At 36.1% G+C, this 19,069-nt stretch overlaps 1 protein-coding gene across 3 annotated transcripts in view; it reads left to right on the top strand.

Moving 5' to 3' along the window:
• The window catches only part of LOC113679620 (uncharacterized), a 32,589-nt gene extending 20,370 nt beyond the window's left edge, over window positions 1-12,219 (top strand). Inside the window, exons 1-9 of one of the 3 annotated variants that reach the window (XM_089200312.1) lie at window positions 4,847-4,998; window positions 6,432-6,488; window positions 6,879-6,908; window positions 7,113-7,265; window positions 8,107-8,213; window positions 9,807-9,987; window positions 10,621-10,803; window positions 11,792-11,846; window positions 11,959-12,219. In XM_089200312.1, coding sequence (XP_089056438.1) covers window positions 4,944-4,998; window positions 6,432-6,488; window positions 6,879-6,908; window positions 7,113-7,265; window positions 8,107-8,213; window positions 9,807-9,987; window positions 10,621-10,803; window positions 11,792-11,846; window positions 11,959-11,965 — 828 coding nt within the window. In that variant the 5' untranslated portion in view covers window positions 4,847-4,943 and the 3' untranslated portion in view covers window positions 11,966-12,219. Of the gene's footprint in view, window positions 1-4,832; window positions 4,999-6,431; window positions 6,489-6,878; window positions 6,909-7,112; window positions 7,266-8,106; window positions 8,214-9,806; window positions 9,988-10,620; window positions 10,804-11,791; window positions 11,847-11,958 lie in introns of those variants that run through there. The other 2 variants (XM_089200313.1, XM_089200314.1) reach the window with 2 other exon arrangements.
• Window positions 12,220-19,069: the final 6,850 nt, after the last annotated feature.

Here is a 19,069-nt window from a genome sequence, read left to right as displayed (position 1 = left end):
CGTTTCCGAGGTTTGTTTTTAATTTCGGCGTGGGATCGCTCCAGCAACGTGTTAAACTGTTGACTCGGAATTTTTCGATTTCCTTGGCAATTCTCTTCTCTAAACACCACTTTTCCCAAACCGACAATCAAAAAGCAGTGCTTTTTACGGTTTTTTCGTTGTTAGAGCTGTTTTTCAGCTGCGGTGGCGAAAGAAAACCCATTTAAAACGCCGGCCATTGTTTCGCTCGCAAATTTTCAAATTTTGTTGCGACATCCAAGGCTCGCATTTGATTGGCAATGAGTGAGTTTCTTTGATTATTGACCATTCAGAATGTCTGGTTTGTTACTTCTTTGCACTGAATTAACCCCCTTCTGCACTGAATTACCTGAAAACTACATTTATCTTAACCAATCAGAACTGAGTATTTTTTCATTTACAGACAGAGTTAGACTCCACTTGGTCCTTTTACCATTATTTATCGGATGCTACGTTAGTTACATTAGCAACCTTTTTATTTCCTTTTTTTACATTACACTTTATTAACTAAAGTAGGCAACAAAGTTTAGGAAAAAATAACTAGATCTTTTCTTTTTCATTCCTGCCTATAACAAAACTATGTGACATTGCAGTAAATATATGATGTAAAAAAGAGGCATCGTCATTGTTATCATTCATTTGTTTAGATATTAACTGATTCGTTTCTTTATTCATTCATTTTCAGTGGTCGCTGCGGTTTCCAACCTTATTCTAGCCATGTGGATCTCTATTTCTTACAAGTAATGATAAGTTTTTCATAATTAAATTCATGTCCATAGACATCTAGGGGGGAATCGTATGTGACGCATTGTATTTCGCCTAAACTAATTTCAATTTTCTGTTTGTTTTTACAGCTTTTAGCACGTGCTGAAAGGTCTTGAAGTATGGATCCAATAAATAAAAATAATAAAACTCGAAGTTTAAAGTCCAGTAGTCTTTTGCTTTGTTTTTATGCGTGGAATACTTTTGTCTAGACTGTTCGAGTATATATAGAAGATATAGTACTTAGCAAAGTGTACTATTTTACTGCTATAGAAAAAGATAGCTATTATATCGGTTGTTTTAGGTAATACAGATAATTGTGGTTTAGCAATGGTTTGTCATTAAAAGTCTTCAAGACAAATTCAGTGTCAAGTTCTCACAGTTTCTACCTAAAGAAGATGGACCTTCGAGCAATTCTACTTTATTTCGTTGCCATTCGAATGCTGTTTATTCAATATAAGATCCTGTAAAAATATCTCTGCGACAAGCGGGCAAGAAAATTGTCCATTGTTAACACTTCGTTGAGCATTTTGGTGCATCGTGTTTTGCGGGTTAAAGTTGAGCTTTTGGCAGGCTAAAGGATATTTTAGCTCCTGTGCTCGCTTCATTTGTTCAAACTTGTCGTTATTTTTCACTTTTGGTTTTTAAAGCGATAATGATAATAACAGTTTATTTTCTTGGACATAAATATATTTTAGGCCCTTCTCACAGCTTATTTTAATCCTCGCCTAGCAGCTCGGGATAAAATGACTCTGAGTTGGGTCCAAAACATTTTTCAGTATGCCCTCCAACACAAACGCTAATGTTTTATTATACTTTTTAAATTATGTACTGGTGGGTACTTTCTCCGGCTTTTTTCCAATTCATAAAGCTCATTATAGAAAATATTGATCATAACAAAAAAATAAGAACAACAATAACAATAACATCCAACTTCTAACAGTTCACTGATCGTTTTTGTGGATGATTTAAACTTACCACATGGGGGAAAATCGCACCTGTTTGAAGAACCGTTTTTGACAAATAAACTAGAAACACTGATTTCGTGTCCCTTACATATTCTTTTTATAAAATTAAGTCCATGCACTGAAAACTGAGAGTTATCTAAAGAAACTACATATGTGAATAAACTAACATAAGCTACGACTTGCCAAATTCAAATCGGAGTCCGACTCTGTTATAAACCACAATTCTTTTGTTCCTTTTAATTTTTTTGCGAAGCGTTATATGTTTTGAAGTTTAGAACTTTAAAGGGTTTCGTTTGTTTAGAGAAGTTGGTGGATGATTGGTATAAAACCCCATTAATGCCGCAAATTGTCAGTAAATTATTCATGGCTTCCTGTCACGCAGACAGTTTTAATTGATCTTGAAAGATGTTGTTTAAATGATTTTCATACGCATGGTACAAATGAAAAAAAAATACAGACTTTCATAATTTAGTGCATTTATAAGTTCATAATTTTATAATTTCAGCATCGATATACGCCTTTATTTTGCGTAATTACGGTTTTAACGATGTAGTTAAACAATCGAATCTTTGGAGCAATCTTAATAAACATAATTCTTGTATTCAAGCGAGCAAAGTCTAAACATTTTTACCACGATAAATTTGAATCTATCTCTAACTCAAAGATATGTTCAGCGTTTGATTTTAATCATGAATATTTTTGTTCAACCCACGCAGTAGGATTTACGGATTCAAAACGTCAGTGAGTAGTGAACAGGCTTTCCATCACCTCCTATAAGGCTTCTTATCGCCGTCTGCTTCGCCAGCGAGCAGGCTCCCGCGTTTGGTTCTCGCCTTACGGCCCCTTTCCGAGAACAGCCGACTATTGCTCTATCGGTAGCCACATACCGAAAAAGTTATTGAAACCTCTTATTAGTCCGGAATATTCACTGTAATCTTGCCAAAAGCTGCAACTTCTTAAAATAAAACACTAATAATAACACTAAGATGTATTAGTCACCGTATTTTGGGGAAAATTTTTTAAAATCACCTTAAGTTTGATTAATGCATCAAAATTCCTGCCAAAAAACTACAACATCATAAAATGAAAAGACAGTTAGCAAGATTTTACACTACATTGTACTCGTCGACCCTATTCCGGGAAAAAAATTTTTTTATCGCCTTATGATTGATTAATGCTTAAAAAGATTACTTTCCTTTATTTTGAAACATTTCTCGTATTTCGCTCTTCAATCATTTCTGATGAGGAATGTCATTTGCACTTGTTGAGATTCACACGAAGATCTGCTTTCAGCATCAGAATATAAAATCTTTTGTTCCAAATACGAAGAAGGGTTCATAATTATCGCAAACTTCTTTTTGCATTTGCAAACGTGAATACATCATTTGAATACATCTGAATACATCTCCTTTGCCAGCAGACAGACCCCAAGAACACGAGCAGCACGGCAAAATTTGTCAATCGATGGAGAAAATTCGCCAGAAGTTTCTACATCTTTTCTAGAGTATTGAATAACACATTCTTCTTGCGTAGGATCAAACGATTTTGTGGCTTAATTGGACTCCAAAGATTCTTGCTTGTTTTCATATTTATCCTGACACGCGTTCGCACATTTACTGTGTATGCTTTGCGATCGTTTATGAGCAATCTCCATTTCATTTGCATAGCATACTCCTTGAATTTTGAAAGGGTTTTTTAGTTTTTCAGATATCAATTTTTGACGCAGAAGCAACGTCTATGAAAGTGAGAGTTGCAATCTTCTTTTGGTGATTATCGCAGCTACTCTCAGGCAATATTTCCAAGTTTTTTTCTGTACTCTAACTTTTTCGTTTTCAGGGAAGATCGCAGCATTTTCGTTGAAGTGTAAATTACGGCTCAAGACAATGTCCAGACAGTTATCAGATTGCCATTTTGTCTGATATTGACATTTATAAAATAGTTCAAATAGTACGCGCACTCTGATTGGCCATAAAACCATTTTACATGAGCGTATGTAAACGCGGTTTTCGTTCCTCTTTCATTAGTTATTTTATAAAGGAAATGTAAAATGGTTTCCGTGTTTACACAGCCTGATGTAAACACTTGGGAGGTTGGGAGAACACTCGATAAGCTGGAAACCACTCCGCTTCGCGTCGTGGTTTCTTACGCTTATCTCGTTTTCTCCCAACCTCCCAAGTGTTTACATCAGGCTATATGAACACGGAAACCATTTTACATTTCTTCAATATTTTATAAAGGCATTGATGCGGGCCGGCATGGTGTTGTGTAAACTTAGTGGTCAAATATGTCTCATCTGCATATTGCCATAATGGAAGCTGCACGCGTTACAAAACGCTCATTTTGTATTCAATTTTCATAAGGGCGAAGTCACTACTAGTGTTACTTTAATTTCCACTCGTCATCTATAGCTATGATCACAGTTAGACAACCACCAGGGTTCGACACTGTGAGACGTCAGTTATTATGAAAGCTTTAACACATTTTCAGAATGAAACTAAAAAAGTTTTTTGCTTGTACTACAAAGGTCGATCTTCGCCCGGTTAAAGTGATCAGCCTCTAAATTACTGTAACTTGAAACTTTCATTAGATCCCTGATCAGTCAGGAAAACAATTTTGATTACTGAAATAATAAAAGAAAAAGGATGTGATGAGGGTTGTACATGTGTGCCTGTACGATAACAAAGCCGTTGCTATGGAACAATTGAAGTCATTTAGTGTACATACTACAGTATAAATTATAAATAAGCAAAAACCAACCAAGAAGATTAACCACCAGTTTAAATCGTGACCTTGTGAGATCTCTTACTCAATATTTTTGGCTTGAAAACTTTGTCGTGAAACAAATTGTTACCGACGGCTACCTTAAAACAAGTGCACTCTTGTAACATGAATCAGGGATCTGAGTCAAAAATCCATTGGCAATATTCTTACGGCAACAATGTGGTGCAGATGTTTGTTAACGAACTCTCTAAAGCAAATCGAACATGAAATGTTTCCTCCGTACTCTCAACTGATAATGACACGTTTTGATATCCTTCAAGTTTATGTCAATGTGTTGCCATGGTTATGTCAAAACAAAGTCGCTAAAAAAGGAACCTTTCTGTTAAAATGGTGTCAGGTTTCTTAGAGGACGCAGTTAAGATTTGTGTTGACCAACTGCTTTGCTTCGTTTCGAACTAATCAGTCGCCGGAAACATGTTTCCTGAGCACATAACTGTGTTCTTATTTGTGGGTTTATCTTTCCCACAAGGTAAGTAAATGTTAACGCATTTCTCCCCACCAGATGTGGGTGAAAGAGGGGATATTGAAATAACGCGCAAGCTTGGAAGTGGCATTCGTGACACTCGTCTAACCCTAAGGAAAAGGATGAATCATGACGTGTACGCCATGTGAAAGAAAATTATTTCCCTTGAATAACCCTTCCACTTAATGCGAAGCAACTGAGAAATATTTAAATGATAAGACTGGCCTATTAGGATTCTTTAGGACCATGTTGATGCGAACGGCAAATGACAAAATGCCAAGTTTGCTCTTTGCATTTTAAACAATCTTCTGTTAAAAATCTGAATACGTTTATCACAACAGGAACCAAAGGATCTACATTTTTTCAACCTATAATGGCTTTGAAGAAGTCATAGCGACTGATAAGCGCGCAATGCTCGTTGCATCTTTTGGTCGTACCTAGTAACGGTAACTTATCATTCTAAATAGCGTATCGTTCCAAGCTTCGGTCACCCTCAATTTCTTTGATTAAGAAAAATCCTCGACGAGAACTGATTGGTTGCATTACATAAGAAAACATTTCTTTAGCCCTATTCATTAAATTGAGCCGTTTTCCTTTGGCATTCATGATTTATTGCAAAATAGTTGTTGCGGACTCATTTTGCGTTTTACAGTCGCGAGTCTGAAGGGGCAGGAGTCTTTTGCTTCAATCCTTTCGCTCTGACTGTTTTCCACGGTCAATTCTAGTTGCCTAGAACACGGGTCTTTCAAACCCATTTCCTGACACTCTTCACAGTGTACCGTAACTCCGTAAACAGTCAAAGTTTCAACCGCGAAAGACTCTTTGCCTCCTCAAGGTGGCGACGAAGGAGGGGGGGGGGGGGTAGAAGACTCTTGGAAAATTCAGCTATTCAGCTAGGAATGCATGTTTCGCTTCATAAAATCTTAGGCCTATCGCAGACTTAATCTCACATCATTTTCCATACACTATGTCAGACCTGGATAACATCAACAACGTACGTGTGACTCCTGTTAGCAATGTATGCCAAGAGATCATGATCAATTTCAGGCAAACAATTTCGGACCCCTTTTTACTCGGATGGTAGAAAACTTGCCAGATTTCAATCAGCACCGACACGCTAAAACTTTATTCTAGGTGAAAGGATCACTAAACGTTTTTCACGGCTCATCCCATACCAAAGTTTTCGTAAAGTATAGAGTCTCCCCCGGTTCTTGCTTTGGATTCACGCCACATGTATTTGGCGACATGCCACTCACGTTATGACCTAAGAGTTAAAGAGTTGCTAAGTGATGAAAAAATGAATGTTTATGAAAGAGTTAGGTTACATCTATTTACTTGATTCAAAGATATCTTTTTATATATTTACTTGACATTTGCGTTTGGTTTTCATTGAACGGTTGGCAATATATCACTCGGTATTAAACGTACTTTGATTGTAGTTTTGTCAAGAGGAGGGCACGTGTGCAGCGGCTGGCGTCACATCCCAGAACATTCCTGTATCTTTTTCCAGGAAGACTTAAAAAAAAAAAAAAAAGGAGTGATGGTGCTAAAAGAATTTCGCAGTGTATTTAACGTGAAATGATCCAAAAAGGAATAGGACCCGCTTTAGAAAAGTTGTGAGACATTTTTATGGAATGATAAAAGCTACCTATTAAAGGAATATTGTTTTGTCACGTTACCCAAAAGAAGGTCATGCGTTTAAAATCAATCACTGTGGCAAGTTCTTCATATCTTACAGTTCCTAAAAACACTTTTCACTTGGAACTCAACCTGTATGTCGTTCGACAGGAGAATTTAAATGTTATAAATTTTTTGTATTCTCTTGATTTAGAATATCCTCTCCAAAATAAAAAGACAAAAAAAAATCCTTAATTTGTTTTCTTAAGTTAAGTATTCGTGTCAAGAAATCGTTACAGGTTAGTTAAAGTCTTCTTTTTGTGTTATATTATCTCACTGCTTTAGTACATACTAAAACAACTATTTACCTCAGTGTCGGTAACCAGCGGTGGATATTTACCGAGCTGCGAAGCGGCAAGGTAAATATCCACCAATAGCCACCTCAACTTCGGGCAATAGTATATCTCAGTGTCAAATATTCAGGCATTTACTCATTTCGCTAGTGTCGCAGACCACGTCATCAAATATATCAACCCCAGTGACACCTACAACAACTCAAATGGTATCCAACAGTAGCTGTTATTCACCCACCGTACAACCCACAACCTTGCCACAAGAGGATTGTCCAGCAGACGGAAAGCCAACCGTAGAATCATGTAAGTGAACTTAGCAATTCTCTATAAATGCATTTTTCCCTCACCCTTTTCAAATTTTGCTCATATCACATTCAATATAAGTGTTATATTTTTTTATCCTTCAGAGATACCCCCTCAACATTTTAGCTATCCTATTTAATAACCAATAACAAAACCAAAAATCTTTTAACGTTGACGCAAGTTAAAGGGAAATTTTAATGTTCTCTAGTGGGTACCAATGATAATTAAAGAATCATTTCTTTTTTAGCACAATTACAAGTAAATTCTCAAATTCCTTCTTTAGAAAAAAAGAAGAGGAAGAAACAAATAAGCAAAAATTGAAAAAAGGGAAAAAAGAAGTCCATTTTTCAAATTTAGATGTTTTAAGTAGTACAAGTTATTCTTCGTTACTCTTAAACCTTAAACCATATCATTTCTATTCTCACTTTGCCGGACATTGAGGGACATTTTGCTAAAATGGCGTATTTAGTGGGCTGAAATGTATTGTTATATATCCTAATGTATGCTTCTGCTTTATTTTACTGAAACGTTTAAATCTATATCCACCACTATGGACGTTACTACATACGCGATCAATACTTGGTTTTCGTCGCGACAATCTCCACTATCGACCGGAAGGTGACTGTAGGAATGAAAACACCAGTCACGTTTGGAGATCCTTGTGAACCTGATCAGTCTTTCTTGATTTCTTTGAATGAAAGAATCGTCAGGTTTCGCTGCCCACCTGCATTTCTTCATGTTCACCTTAACTGCACTTTGTAGCCTCTGGCTTTAAGAATATATAACAAAACTTATATCTCTTGTTTGTGACTAAATAGCACTTTTTTTTTTATTTCTTCAGCGTGCGGCAGGTATGTTATTCCGCTATACCCTTCTCCTTGGAACGATGATTTGAAGGATAATTCATCATGTAATTATCAGATCCTGAAAAAAAATCTTACAAATATCGTAAGTGTTCACCATTTTGTTGAATAGTTTGTGTATAACCTCAGGCTTAGAATAATAATGAAACAAAGCGCAAAGCGAGACTTGTAGAAATCACAGCATGAAATCTCAAATTTACGCATCCGTAAAGATACCGTAAAGAAAGCCTAAAGATCTACTTTACGCTTCTTTACGAATTTCTTTACAAATTCGTAAAGAACGTCTATATGCATTGTAAATGATCGTGCGTAAAGAATCCGTAATTAGACTCGAAACGCTATCTTTCCTTACATTGTAAAAAGTCGTAAAGAGGTCGTTTACGACATTTTACGACCAAATTGTAAAAAGTCGTAAAGAAGTTAAAGAGGTCGTTTACGACATTTTACGACCGATGTAAAGCTAACCGAAAGGCGGTATTTACGAGCTTATTAATAAAGGGCAAAATTACTGAGCGCTGATTGGTTGAGAGAGAGGGCATTTTTTTCTTAATCGAGGGCATTTTTAGTAATCAAGAGAGGGCATGATTACCTGTTAATGAATGGCTAATCCGTTGCATTGCTAATCTGTTGCTTCCCAGATAAAAATAGACTGCGCGCGTGATTTTCCTTCGTATAAATTTTGCCCTTTATTGATAAACAAGTAATCCCATGAGACCTCGTAGTATTAAGGATTAATTGCACTTGAGTTTTCAAAATTTTCCAAATTGCCCTCGTCGCTTCGCGACTCGGGCAATTTTGGAAAATTTTGAAAACTCTCGTGCAATTAATCCTTAATAGTACGAGGTCTCATGGGATTACCTATAAAAACCATCGTTAACATTTCTCCGGCATTATTCATTGAATAGTCCTTATTTGTGTAAATTTCCTTTCTGTTAACCGGGTATACGTGTAGAAAGATGAGTTCGTAATTTAATCTTTACGTGCGTTTACGAAATTTCACGACTGCCGTAAAGTGAACAGAACGGTGATCTTTACGCGTTATGAAACGTCATAAATTCGGCTAAAAAAAACAATATAACATGACCCTGACCATGAATGACTACCCCAAAGAAAACAATGTAACGCAATGTTATCTTTCAATTCACTTCATTGTGTTTTTCTCACGTAAGATACATATATACAATGCAGGGTCAGACGTTGTCTGATGCAGGATAAAACCTCAAAAGTTAATGATGTTCTAATAGTAGAACTTATTGATATTGTAAGAAAATGCCTAAATTTTGCCGCTTTAGACTGTAAACTAACTTATATTCATCCTTCAGATTGACAAGCAAAATATCTACAACTCACTTGTCTGTCAAAAAGACAAATTTTTAAGAATATAATCCCAAATTGAAAAATAATTCCTGACTGTTTGTTGGAAAAATAATTACATAAATACAAGTTCTCCTTAGTTTGTTGCACGTTAGTAAGGCAGCTGGCCCTCTTAAAATACAAGAAATAGTAAAAAGGTTGCATTTTAATTTCATATCAAAAGTATTTTCAACTTTTTTTGTCACTACAGTTATCTGGAGATAACAACCTAATTGATTTTAATGTTCGCTCTTTGTTAAAAATATTTTCTAGCGAAATGCAAACGTTCATTGTGATTGGCATTTACTTTATTTTCTCGCTACAGATTTGCGTTGAATTGAAGATCCGCGTATCTGTGATTAATCTGGAACTGACTTTCAAAAAGGCAGCAGGGGGTTGGTTGACTGTAGAAGTCAAAGTATGCTTGGATTTTAAACTCGAAGTCGTTATTGATATGGAAGCCGTACTACACAATTTCGCAACAAACTATACCTATGAAGCAGTCGGTTAGTGTCATTTATTTGTTGAGAGTCGCGCTGTGATTGTTTGATGGTTGAATGATGGCTCAAAAGGAATAAAATTATTCTTAAAAGTAAAAATTGTAAAACTCGTCGTGCACTACGCGATTTTGTGATGATTATGAGGAACGAGGCAAATAAACTGACACAAAGAGATATCGCTGATTATTACTGTTCAGTCATACCAAAATTATTTTATCTTCAAGCTTTGTGGATAATGTCAACATATCCCTATTTACTTCACTTAAACGTATTATCATCTTTTGTGCTCTTCAGAGTTGTATTTTCTTCTTTTGCGTCTATCACTCTCTGTGTGACATTGACAAAACGCGCGCGAAGCATCCATTTTGAAATCTAGCACCCTCTCTCTCGCGCGAGATTATTATAGCGATAAAAGGCGAAATTCACGATCAATCAGAGGTCGTGCATCTCTTTAACCACTGGAGCAATTGTACTATAAAACTTTACTTGATATATGTAAATCTGCGTCATCACATTATAATTTTCATTCGACGATGCTCGCCTCGCATTTGTCCACAGAAAATTTGTCCATGATGCAGTAAAACCCTATTTTGTAGCTTTTTAGTAATAGTTAAATTTATCTATTAATGTGTTTTTTAGGAGTTACTTTCTCAGAATGGAAAGCTAAGGATGGCGAGTGCAAAAAGTGTGACGGAGGAGGTGGGCCATTTATGATTGAAAGTGTATGTAAGGAGAAAGAGCACAGCTGTCGGGGACAAAAGAACAAGTCTAAAGAATCAATGGATTGTGCCAAGTACTGCTCCTCCTCAGCCTCAGCTCAGGGTAGGAACGGATAAAATTCTATAAAAATTTAAGGATCTCTAACCGCATCAAGGAAAACATCACTTATTCTGCATTAACGACCATAACTTCGATTAAATCTTTGTAAATTAAATGTTGTGGCAATTCGATTTCTGTAGTATGGTTCCTAAGGAACTGACTGGCACTGGCATGAAAATATACTTTTTGTTTTATTTTTCATCAGCCCATTGTATGGAAACAAATAGCTACGAATCTATCTACAGCACTAACAATAAGATACTACTAACAATACTAATCATAACCATTACAATTTCCCCAAATGTGATTGGTGCATTTGCTGCTTTATTCTTCACTAATCATTCCGTACAGTTGTAATTGGACAGTTGGCTGTAATCGGACACCTATGATCGGACAGTTGAAACAGCCAATCATACTCAAAATTCACAAATCACAGAATTGATTATATTAACCATAGCAACAATCACTTATCCTAAAAAAAACTGGGGAATTTCCAAAATGGAGGAATTTTTTCCTTTAAACACTGTCTCTACCGGAGATGTTTGTCCAAAATGCATTTGTTTTTCTTTGGGGGGGAAATTGTACCAATCATGATTAATCGGTAACAGGACTTCTTGTCGTCAAATTCTGTCAGTAATCATACTCGTGATTGACAAATCGGACTCCCGCTTCGCGGTCGCCCGGTTTTGTCAATCACTCGCATGATTACAGACAGAACTGGACTACACCCGATCCTATTACCATTATTCATTGAATGTTACGTTAGTTACATCAGTAACCTTTTTATTTCTTTTTTTATTACACTTTATTAACTAGAGGAGGAAATAAAATGGAGAAAAAAATAACTAGATCTTTTGTTTTTCATTCTTACCCCTAGCAAAACTATGTGACAGTGCAGCAAATATATAATGTAAAAAAAGAGGTATCACTATTGTTATTATTCATTTGTTTATGTATTAACCATTTTGTTTCTTTATTCATTCATTTTCAGTGATCGCTGCGGTTTCCAACCTTATTCTGGCCATGTGGATCTCTATTTCTTACAAGTAATGATAAGTTTTTCATAATTAAATTCATGTCCATAGACATCTAGTGGAATAGTATGTGACGTATTGTATTTCGCTTAAACTAATTTTAATTTTCTGTTTGTTTTTACAGCTTTTAGCACGTACTGAGAGGTCTTGAAGTATGGATCCAATAAAAAAAAAAACTCGAAGTTTAAAGTCCAGTAGTATTTTCTTTTGTTTTTATGCGTGGAATACTTTTGTCTAGACTGTTCGAGTATATATCAAAGATATAGTACTTAGTAAAGTGTGCTATTTTACTTCTATAGAAAAAGATTGCTATTATCGGTTGTTTTAGGTAATACAGATAATTGTAGGTTAGCAATGGTTTGTCATTAAAAGTCTTCAAGACAAATTCAGTGTCAAGTTCTCACAGTTTCTACTTAAAGAAGATAGACCTTCGAGCAATTCTACTTTATTTTGTTTCCATTCGAATGCTGTCTATTCAATATAAGATCATATAAAAGTATCTCTGCGATAAGCGGGCAAGGAAATTGTCCACTGTTAACACTTCGTTGAGCATTTTGGTGCATCGTGTTTTGCGGGTTAAAGTTGAGCTTTTGGCAGGCTAAAGGATATTTTAGCTCGTGCGCTCGCTTTATTTGTTCAAACTTGTCGTCATTTTTCATTTTTGGCTTTTAAAGCGATAATGATAATAACAGTTTATTTTCTTGGGCATAAATATGCTTTAGGCCCTTCTCACAGCTTATTTTAATCCTCGCCTAGCAGCTCGGGATAAAATGACTCTGAGTTGGGTCCAAAACATTTTTCAGTATGCCCTCCAACACAAACGCTGTTTTATTATACTTTTTAAATTATGTACTGGCGGGTGCTTTCCCCAAATTTTTTCCAATTTATAAAGCTCATTATAGAAAATATAGATCATAACAAAAAAGCAAGAACAACAATAACAATAACATCAAACTTCTAAAAGTTCACTGATTTCACGTTTTTGTGGATGATTTACACTTACCACATGGGGGAAAATCACACCTGTTTGAAGAACCGTTTTTGACAAATAAACTAGAAACACTGATTTCGTGTCCCTTACATATTCTTTTTATAAATTCAAGTCCATGCACTGAAAACTGAGAGTTATCTAAAGAAGCTACATATGTGAATAAACTAACATAAGCTACGACTTGCCAAATTCAAATCGCAGTCCGACTGTTCTAAACCACAATTCTTTTGTTCCTTTTAATTTTTTTGCGAAGCGTTATATGTTTTGAAGTTTAGTAAATTAAAGGGTTTCGTTTGTTTAGAGAAGTTGGTGGATGATTGGTATAAAAACACATTAATGCTGCAAATTGTCAGTAAATTATTCATGGCTTCCTGTCACGCAGACAGTTTTAATTGATCTCAGAAGATCTTGTTTAAATGATTTTCATACGCATGGTACAAATGAAAAAATACAGACTTTCATAATTTCGTGCATTTATAAGTTCATAATTCTATAATTTCAGCATCGTTATACGCCTTTATTTTTCGTAATTACGGTTTTAAAGATGTAGTTAAACAATCGAATCTTTGGAGCAATCTTAGTAAACATAATTCTTTTATTCAAGCGAGCAAAGTCTCAATATTTTTATCATGATAAATTTGAATCTGTTTCTAACTCAAAGATTTGTTCAGCGTTTGATTTTAATCATGAATATTTTTGTTCAACCCACGCAGTAGGATTTACGGATTCAAAACGCCAGTGAGCGGTTTCATTAAAAGTCGCGGTAACAGGCTTTCCATCACCTCTTATGAGGCCTCTCATCGCCGTCTGTTTGGCCAGCGAGCAGGCTCCCGTGTTTGGTTCTCGCCTTGCGGCCCCTTTCCGAGCACAGCCGACTATTGCTCCATCGACAGTCGCATGCGGAAAAAGTTTATTGAAACCTCTTATTAGTCCGGAATATTCACTTTGATCTTGTCAAAAGCTACAACTATAGCCACCGTATTCTGGGGAAAATTTTTTTAAAATCGCCTTAGGTTTGATTAATACTTCAAAAGTCTTGCTAAAAGCTACAACTTCTTAAAATGAAAAGACAGATAGCAAGATTTTACATTACAATATATTGGTCACCCCTATTCCGGGGAAAATTTTTTTTAATCGCCTTATGATTGATTAATGCTTCCAAAGATTACTTTCCTTTATTTTGAAACATTTCTCATATCTCGTTTTTCAATGATTTCTGATAAGGAATGCCGTTTGCACTTGTTGAGATTCTCACGGAGATCTGCCGTTAGCATCAGAATCTAAAATCTTTTGTTCAAAATACGGAGAAGGGTTTTATGTTTAAGAGAAAATTCATCATTATCGCAAACTCCTTTTTGCATTTGAAAACATGAATACAACTCCTTTGCCGGCAGACAGACCCCAAGAACGCGAGCAGCACGGCAAAATTTGTCAATCGATGGAGAAAATTCGCCAGAAGTTTCTACATCTTTTCCAGAGTCTTGAATAACACATTCTTCTTGCGTAGGATCAACCGATTTTGTGGCTTTATTTGACACCAAAGATTCTTTCTTGTTCTCATATTTATCCTGACACGCGTTCGCACATTTGCTGTGTATGCTTTGCGATCGTTTATGAGCAATCTCCATTTCATTTGCATAGCATACTTCTCGAATTTTGAAAGGATTTTTCCGTTCGATATCAATTTTTGACGCAGGAGCAACGTCTATGAAAGTAGGAGTTGCACTCGTCTTTTGGTGATTATCGCAGCTACTCTGAGGCAATATTTCCAAGGTGTTTTTCTGTAATCTAACATCTTCGTTTGCAGGGAAGATCGCAGCATTTCCTTTTCGGCGAGTGCCTAAGTTAGGCATTCCTAAATTGTAGCTGTACCTGTAAATATGCTTGTTGAACGTTGAAATCTGCGTCTCTCGGGGTGTTTCCTCACTTCTTTGTTTGAGCGGAAGACTCTTTGATGACGGCTTCATACCAACTTTAGTTTCGCATTACCACCGAAGGAGGGCTGATACCCGCAAAAGTTCTACATGCCGTAGAGAAAATACTCAAATAAACAGGTCGTTTTTATAAATTTAGTTAGGCTCGAATTATAAACATCCTCCCTTCATCCGTCATTGTTCTTTCCAAGTACCTGTGAGCCTAAAACCGAATAAAATCTCGCCATTTTTCTGTAGGTAAGTATTATCGTCTGCCATACTAAAATCTTATTCTATTTTTCCTTTGTTCGCTTTGGGAGTCTTGCAGGTGCAACATCCAGTATTCATTGACGTATGGCAATCGATTTTAGTGAAGTGTAAATTACAGCTCGAGACAATGTCTAGATAGTTATCGGATTGCCATTTTGTTTGATATGCCTTAAGGCCAAACGTTGAAATGAGAAATGATACAACTACTTCACCACGATCTATTCATCTTAAGAAAAGAAAAGATTTTATGAGAACGACAACTAAAACGGTTTTTTCCCAAATCTCAGCGTTGATGTTAAAATTTCTCCGTGTTTTGCAGAATTAATGCCTGTAATAAGATGTTTAGGTGAGTGATTACGCACGCAATTTGAAGTTTAATAGTCTAGAAAACGACTTCCCTCGAGATTGATTGCATTCTAAAAGTCTTGAGACCTGTAGGGAATCAGAAATGGCGACAATTCTTGCATTTTGAGATGTAACCGGCGCCTTCAAACAATATCTTATCAGCTCTAGACGAACCAATAAGCCCATGAAACTTACGTGGCTGGGGTAGGGAAATAGGTTAGTAAAATTTTCCCTTTTTCTTAGCTTGGAAATAATTTTGACAAAAAAAGTCACCCACTAAAACAAACCGAAATTTAAGGCAATGCTGCTCTTTTTTGCACATTAGGAATCTCAGGGAGGGACTAAAAACAATCGTTCAATGGATAGCTAAACGACTCCTTGCTCCTACCCTCTTCTGAACTGGAGTCAAATAAATTTTTGCGATGTTCATGTGTTCGTTTCTTTTGCTATTGGAGGCGGCTCTGCAACACATGCAGAGCGCAAGCGGATCCCATTGTCATGTGCTGGTCCGTAAGCGCGTAACGTTGTTGTGCTTAGGAGCGAACCCAGTTCAATCAAACACAAATAATCCATGGTCAAACTGGTCAAAAAAGTGATTTAACTAACTCTCAGGTTTAAAATAGAACAATGAATGGTTGAAGAGAGGTGTATTTATAACCAGGCAAAGTGAGGTAGAATTGTTTATATGCTGTTTTAATAGCGGCACGTGTAGCAAGCAAGTGGAGTCTCTTTTGTCATGCGTATCAAGAAATGGCCCATTGTTCCGGGTCAACTTTTCCAAACAAAAGTCCTGAGTAATTGGTAGTCCTGAGGGATTTTGGCCGAAGGGAGGCGGAAAAGCTCGTAACTGAACGAGAAAATTATAGGAGTGACAATTTTGCTGCACTGGGGGAGTGGGTAGTGTAAATATGAACTAGTAAAATCAATCTCCATCGGTGTACTCAGGGGTAGACTTGACCCTCGTTTAGCGCATCGAGCCAAAGGTTCGCAAATTCAGAAATAATTAAATTTATCCGTATTGCAGTGACTCATTTAAACCACCTCTCTCTATATGTAAGTCAAGTCGCCTGGTTTTTATCAGTCAGTTTTGTCAACGTACAAAAATACATTTTTTGGTCTTACTACTGATGTTAAATACAATCGAAAGTGACGGTTTTCTGTGGAGAGCCTCAAGGCGATTGAAGACCTTGTTTCTGACGCACAGCTGTTTTCAAACGAGGCATTTTTTACGGTCTTTTTAAGGACAGGAGTCTATGAGGAAACGGTTGCTAGATCCTTTTCCCTTATAAATCTACTTTTGGTGTGCTGTCTTGTAAAAAAAGAAAAAGAAAAAAAAAGAGAAATTATAGGTTCCGCGTAACTTAACCAGCCCTTAGAAAATGGAGGAAAATTAATACTGCCTTCATTTGCGGATTTTTTCCTATCTGATAACAGGAATTTAGGATAATTTTTTATGTGTCAATTCCGCGCTCGGATATTTCCTCATGATTTCAGCTGAGATAAAGGAGGTTAACATATAAAATGCTTGGGAAAAGACAGATTTGAGTAAAGTTTTTTATAGTTTTTGTTGATGTCGCTGTTACCGCTTTTTGTATAAAAAGGCCCTAGATAAATAGCTCCAGCCCTCTCCCTCCCAAAAACGGTAAAAAAAAAAAAAGTTGAAACATGAACAAAAATTGGTAGCATCGAGCATCACTTGTCTTTTGTAGAGAGCATTTTCGATTTTATTTTAGGGGAGAGAACAAAAGCCATTAATAAAAGCTATACGCAAATTTTTCTCAAGTTCCTTTTCTATTTCGTGATCGATAAGTCATAAAAAAAATTCATTCTTCTTTATAAACCTTTTTTCTCTTTCTTCATTATACAAGTCCTTGAAAATTCAGATTTTCCTACTTGAGTTTACACGATCGCCTTTGGTTATTTAGACCGATTATCATAGAAAGAGGAAATTTATACTAATTTCAATTGAGACAAGCCATCTTTATCTGGCATCACGCAACAAATTCATACATGGGGTGATGTATGAATAAATTCAGTATACATTGGACAATTCAGTCGACTTTTTCCAGGAAATAGTAAACTTAGATTAAAAATGTCAAACTCTATATTTCCCAAACCAGAAATATCGAAATAATCGGCAATTTAACGGTCGACAGATGCCACCTGCTATTGAGGTGAGTACCTTTAAACTAATCATTGAACATGTTTGTGCTTTTAACTTTCTCTTAGACTTGCACAATACGCGATTTTAACTTTTGATAGATAAGCTATGTTTATGGACGAATATACAACAAAAAATTGTAACTATTCTTTACCATATTTCAGTACTGTTCTCTTGTAAAAATAATTTTTCAGATATGATTGAGAGCGGTTAAAATGTGCTTCCGTACGATGCAGAAAGATCAAACTTCTGCCTAGTAAAACGCGGGAAAATTGAACATAACATAGTGTCATGCTTAAATGTTATTGAGTGAGGAGAGGTGGGAATGTAACTATTTTAAATGAAGTAATTCGTATTTGCCGAAGTTTTTAGTCGTTTTGCATCTAATATCTAATTTTCTGAATAAGAAACGCTAAAAAAACTTTTGTTAAATACTCTTTAATTTTTCAAAAATGAGTTCCAATCATGGGTAGATGTTGAATGTCGGATTTTGACTTAGTCTTTGCTAGTTGTTGTAACTTAAACTCTTTTTGTATCAGTAAAATAGAATAGGAGAGATATATAAATGAAGTTGTACTCATAAGTGAATCGAAGGATAAAAAAATGATTCGCCGTCTGCGGCTCACCTTCTCCAAAAGTGAAGTTAGTCAATAATGCCAACCAGGTTAAGAACATGAAAAATGAACAAATTCCATGCCTTCTTCAAGGTAACAGTTTTCTGTTTCTACCACGCGCGTATGACACAAGTTTTAAGTTGATCGCTGGCTCCAAGCAGTGGATTAAGCTTCCCAAATCGACCTGTCGTTATGAACGAAACCGTATTATGAAAATAAATTTTAAAAAAATGCTTGCAGTTGTCAGTTCCATATGGAAATTAATGCAAATGGCGCAAATGGATGTTATCCGCTTCGCTCGATGGAGAGAATTGGATCTCTTAGGAATATCTTCACATGTTAACATACATATTAGACACCGAAATTAGTACTTTGACCAACATTGTAAAAATTTCGATTAATTCTTTTAGGTCCAATTGACGGCGAAAAACGCAAGGAAAAGCAGATACTTAGGGTGTGCTGGCTGTAAGTGCGTAACAAACTTCCGTATTAACTCTGATTATGACTGTTGAATTTTCGAGCGAACCCAGAGCAAACAAGCACTAACCCATGGTCATAGTGATCAGTTAAAAGTGATTCGATTTACTTAAAGAAATGAAAACACAGGCAAACGAAGCAAAGTAAGATTTTAAAGGTTTGTGATGTTTAACAGCGGCACGTGGAGCACGCACGCGAAACTTCTATTGTCATGTGCCGGCCACAAGTGGGTAACGAAAGTCTGTACATATGCTAATGCTCTGTTGTATTTGTGAGCAAACTCAGAGGAAACAAAATTCACCATAGTCGAACTGTCTAGTTAGATGATTCGATTTTCTCACAGGAATTAAAAATCAATATTTCAACGACCGAAAAAGGTTGATTTATTAGCCAGGCAAAGTGAGGCAAAATATCACTCGAGAGGTTTATGCGTTGTTTTAATAGCGAAATAAATCATTCCAATT

The sequence above is a fragment of the Pocillopora damicornis genome, chromosome 3 (assembly GCF_964200805.1).
Source record: "Pocillopora damicornis chromosome 3, jaPocDami1.2, whole genome shotgun sequence".
Classification (NCBI taxonomy): Eukaryota; Metazoa; Cnidaria; class Anthozoa; order Scleractinia; family Pocilloporidae; genus Pocillopora; species Pocillopora damicornis.
The sequence above is the reverse complement of the archived record's forward strand: the minus strand, read 5'-3'. Positions and strand labels throughout refer to the sequence as shown.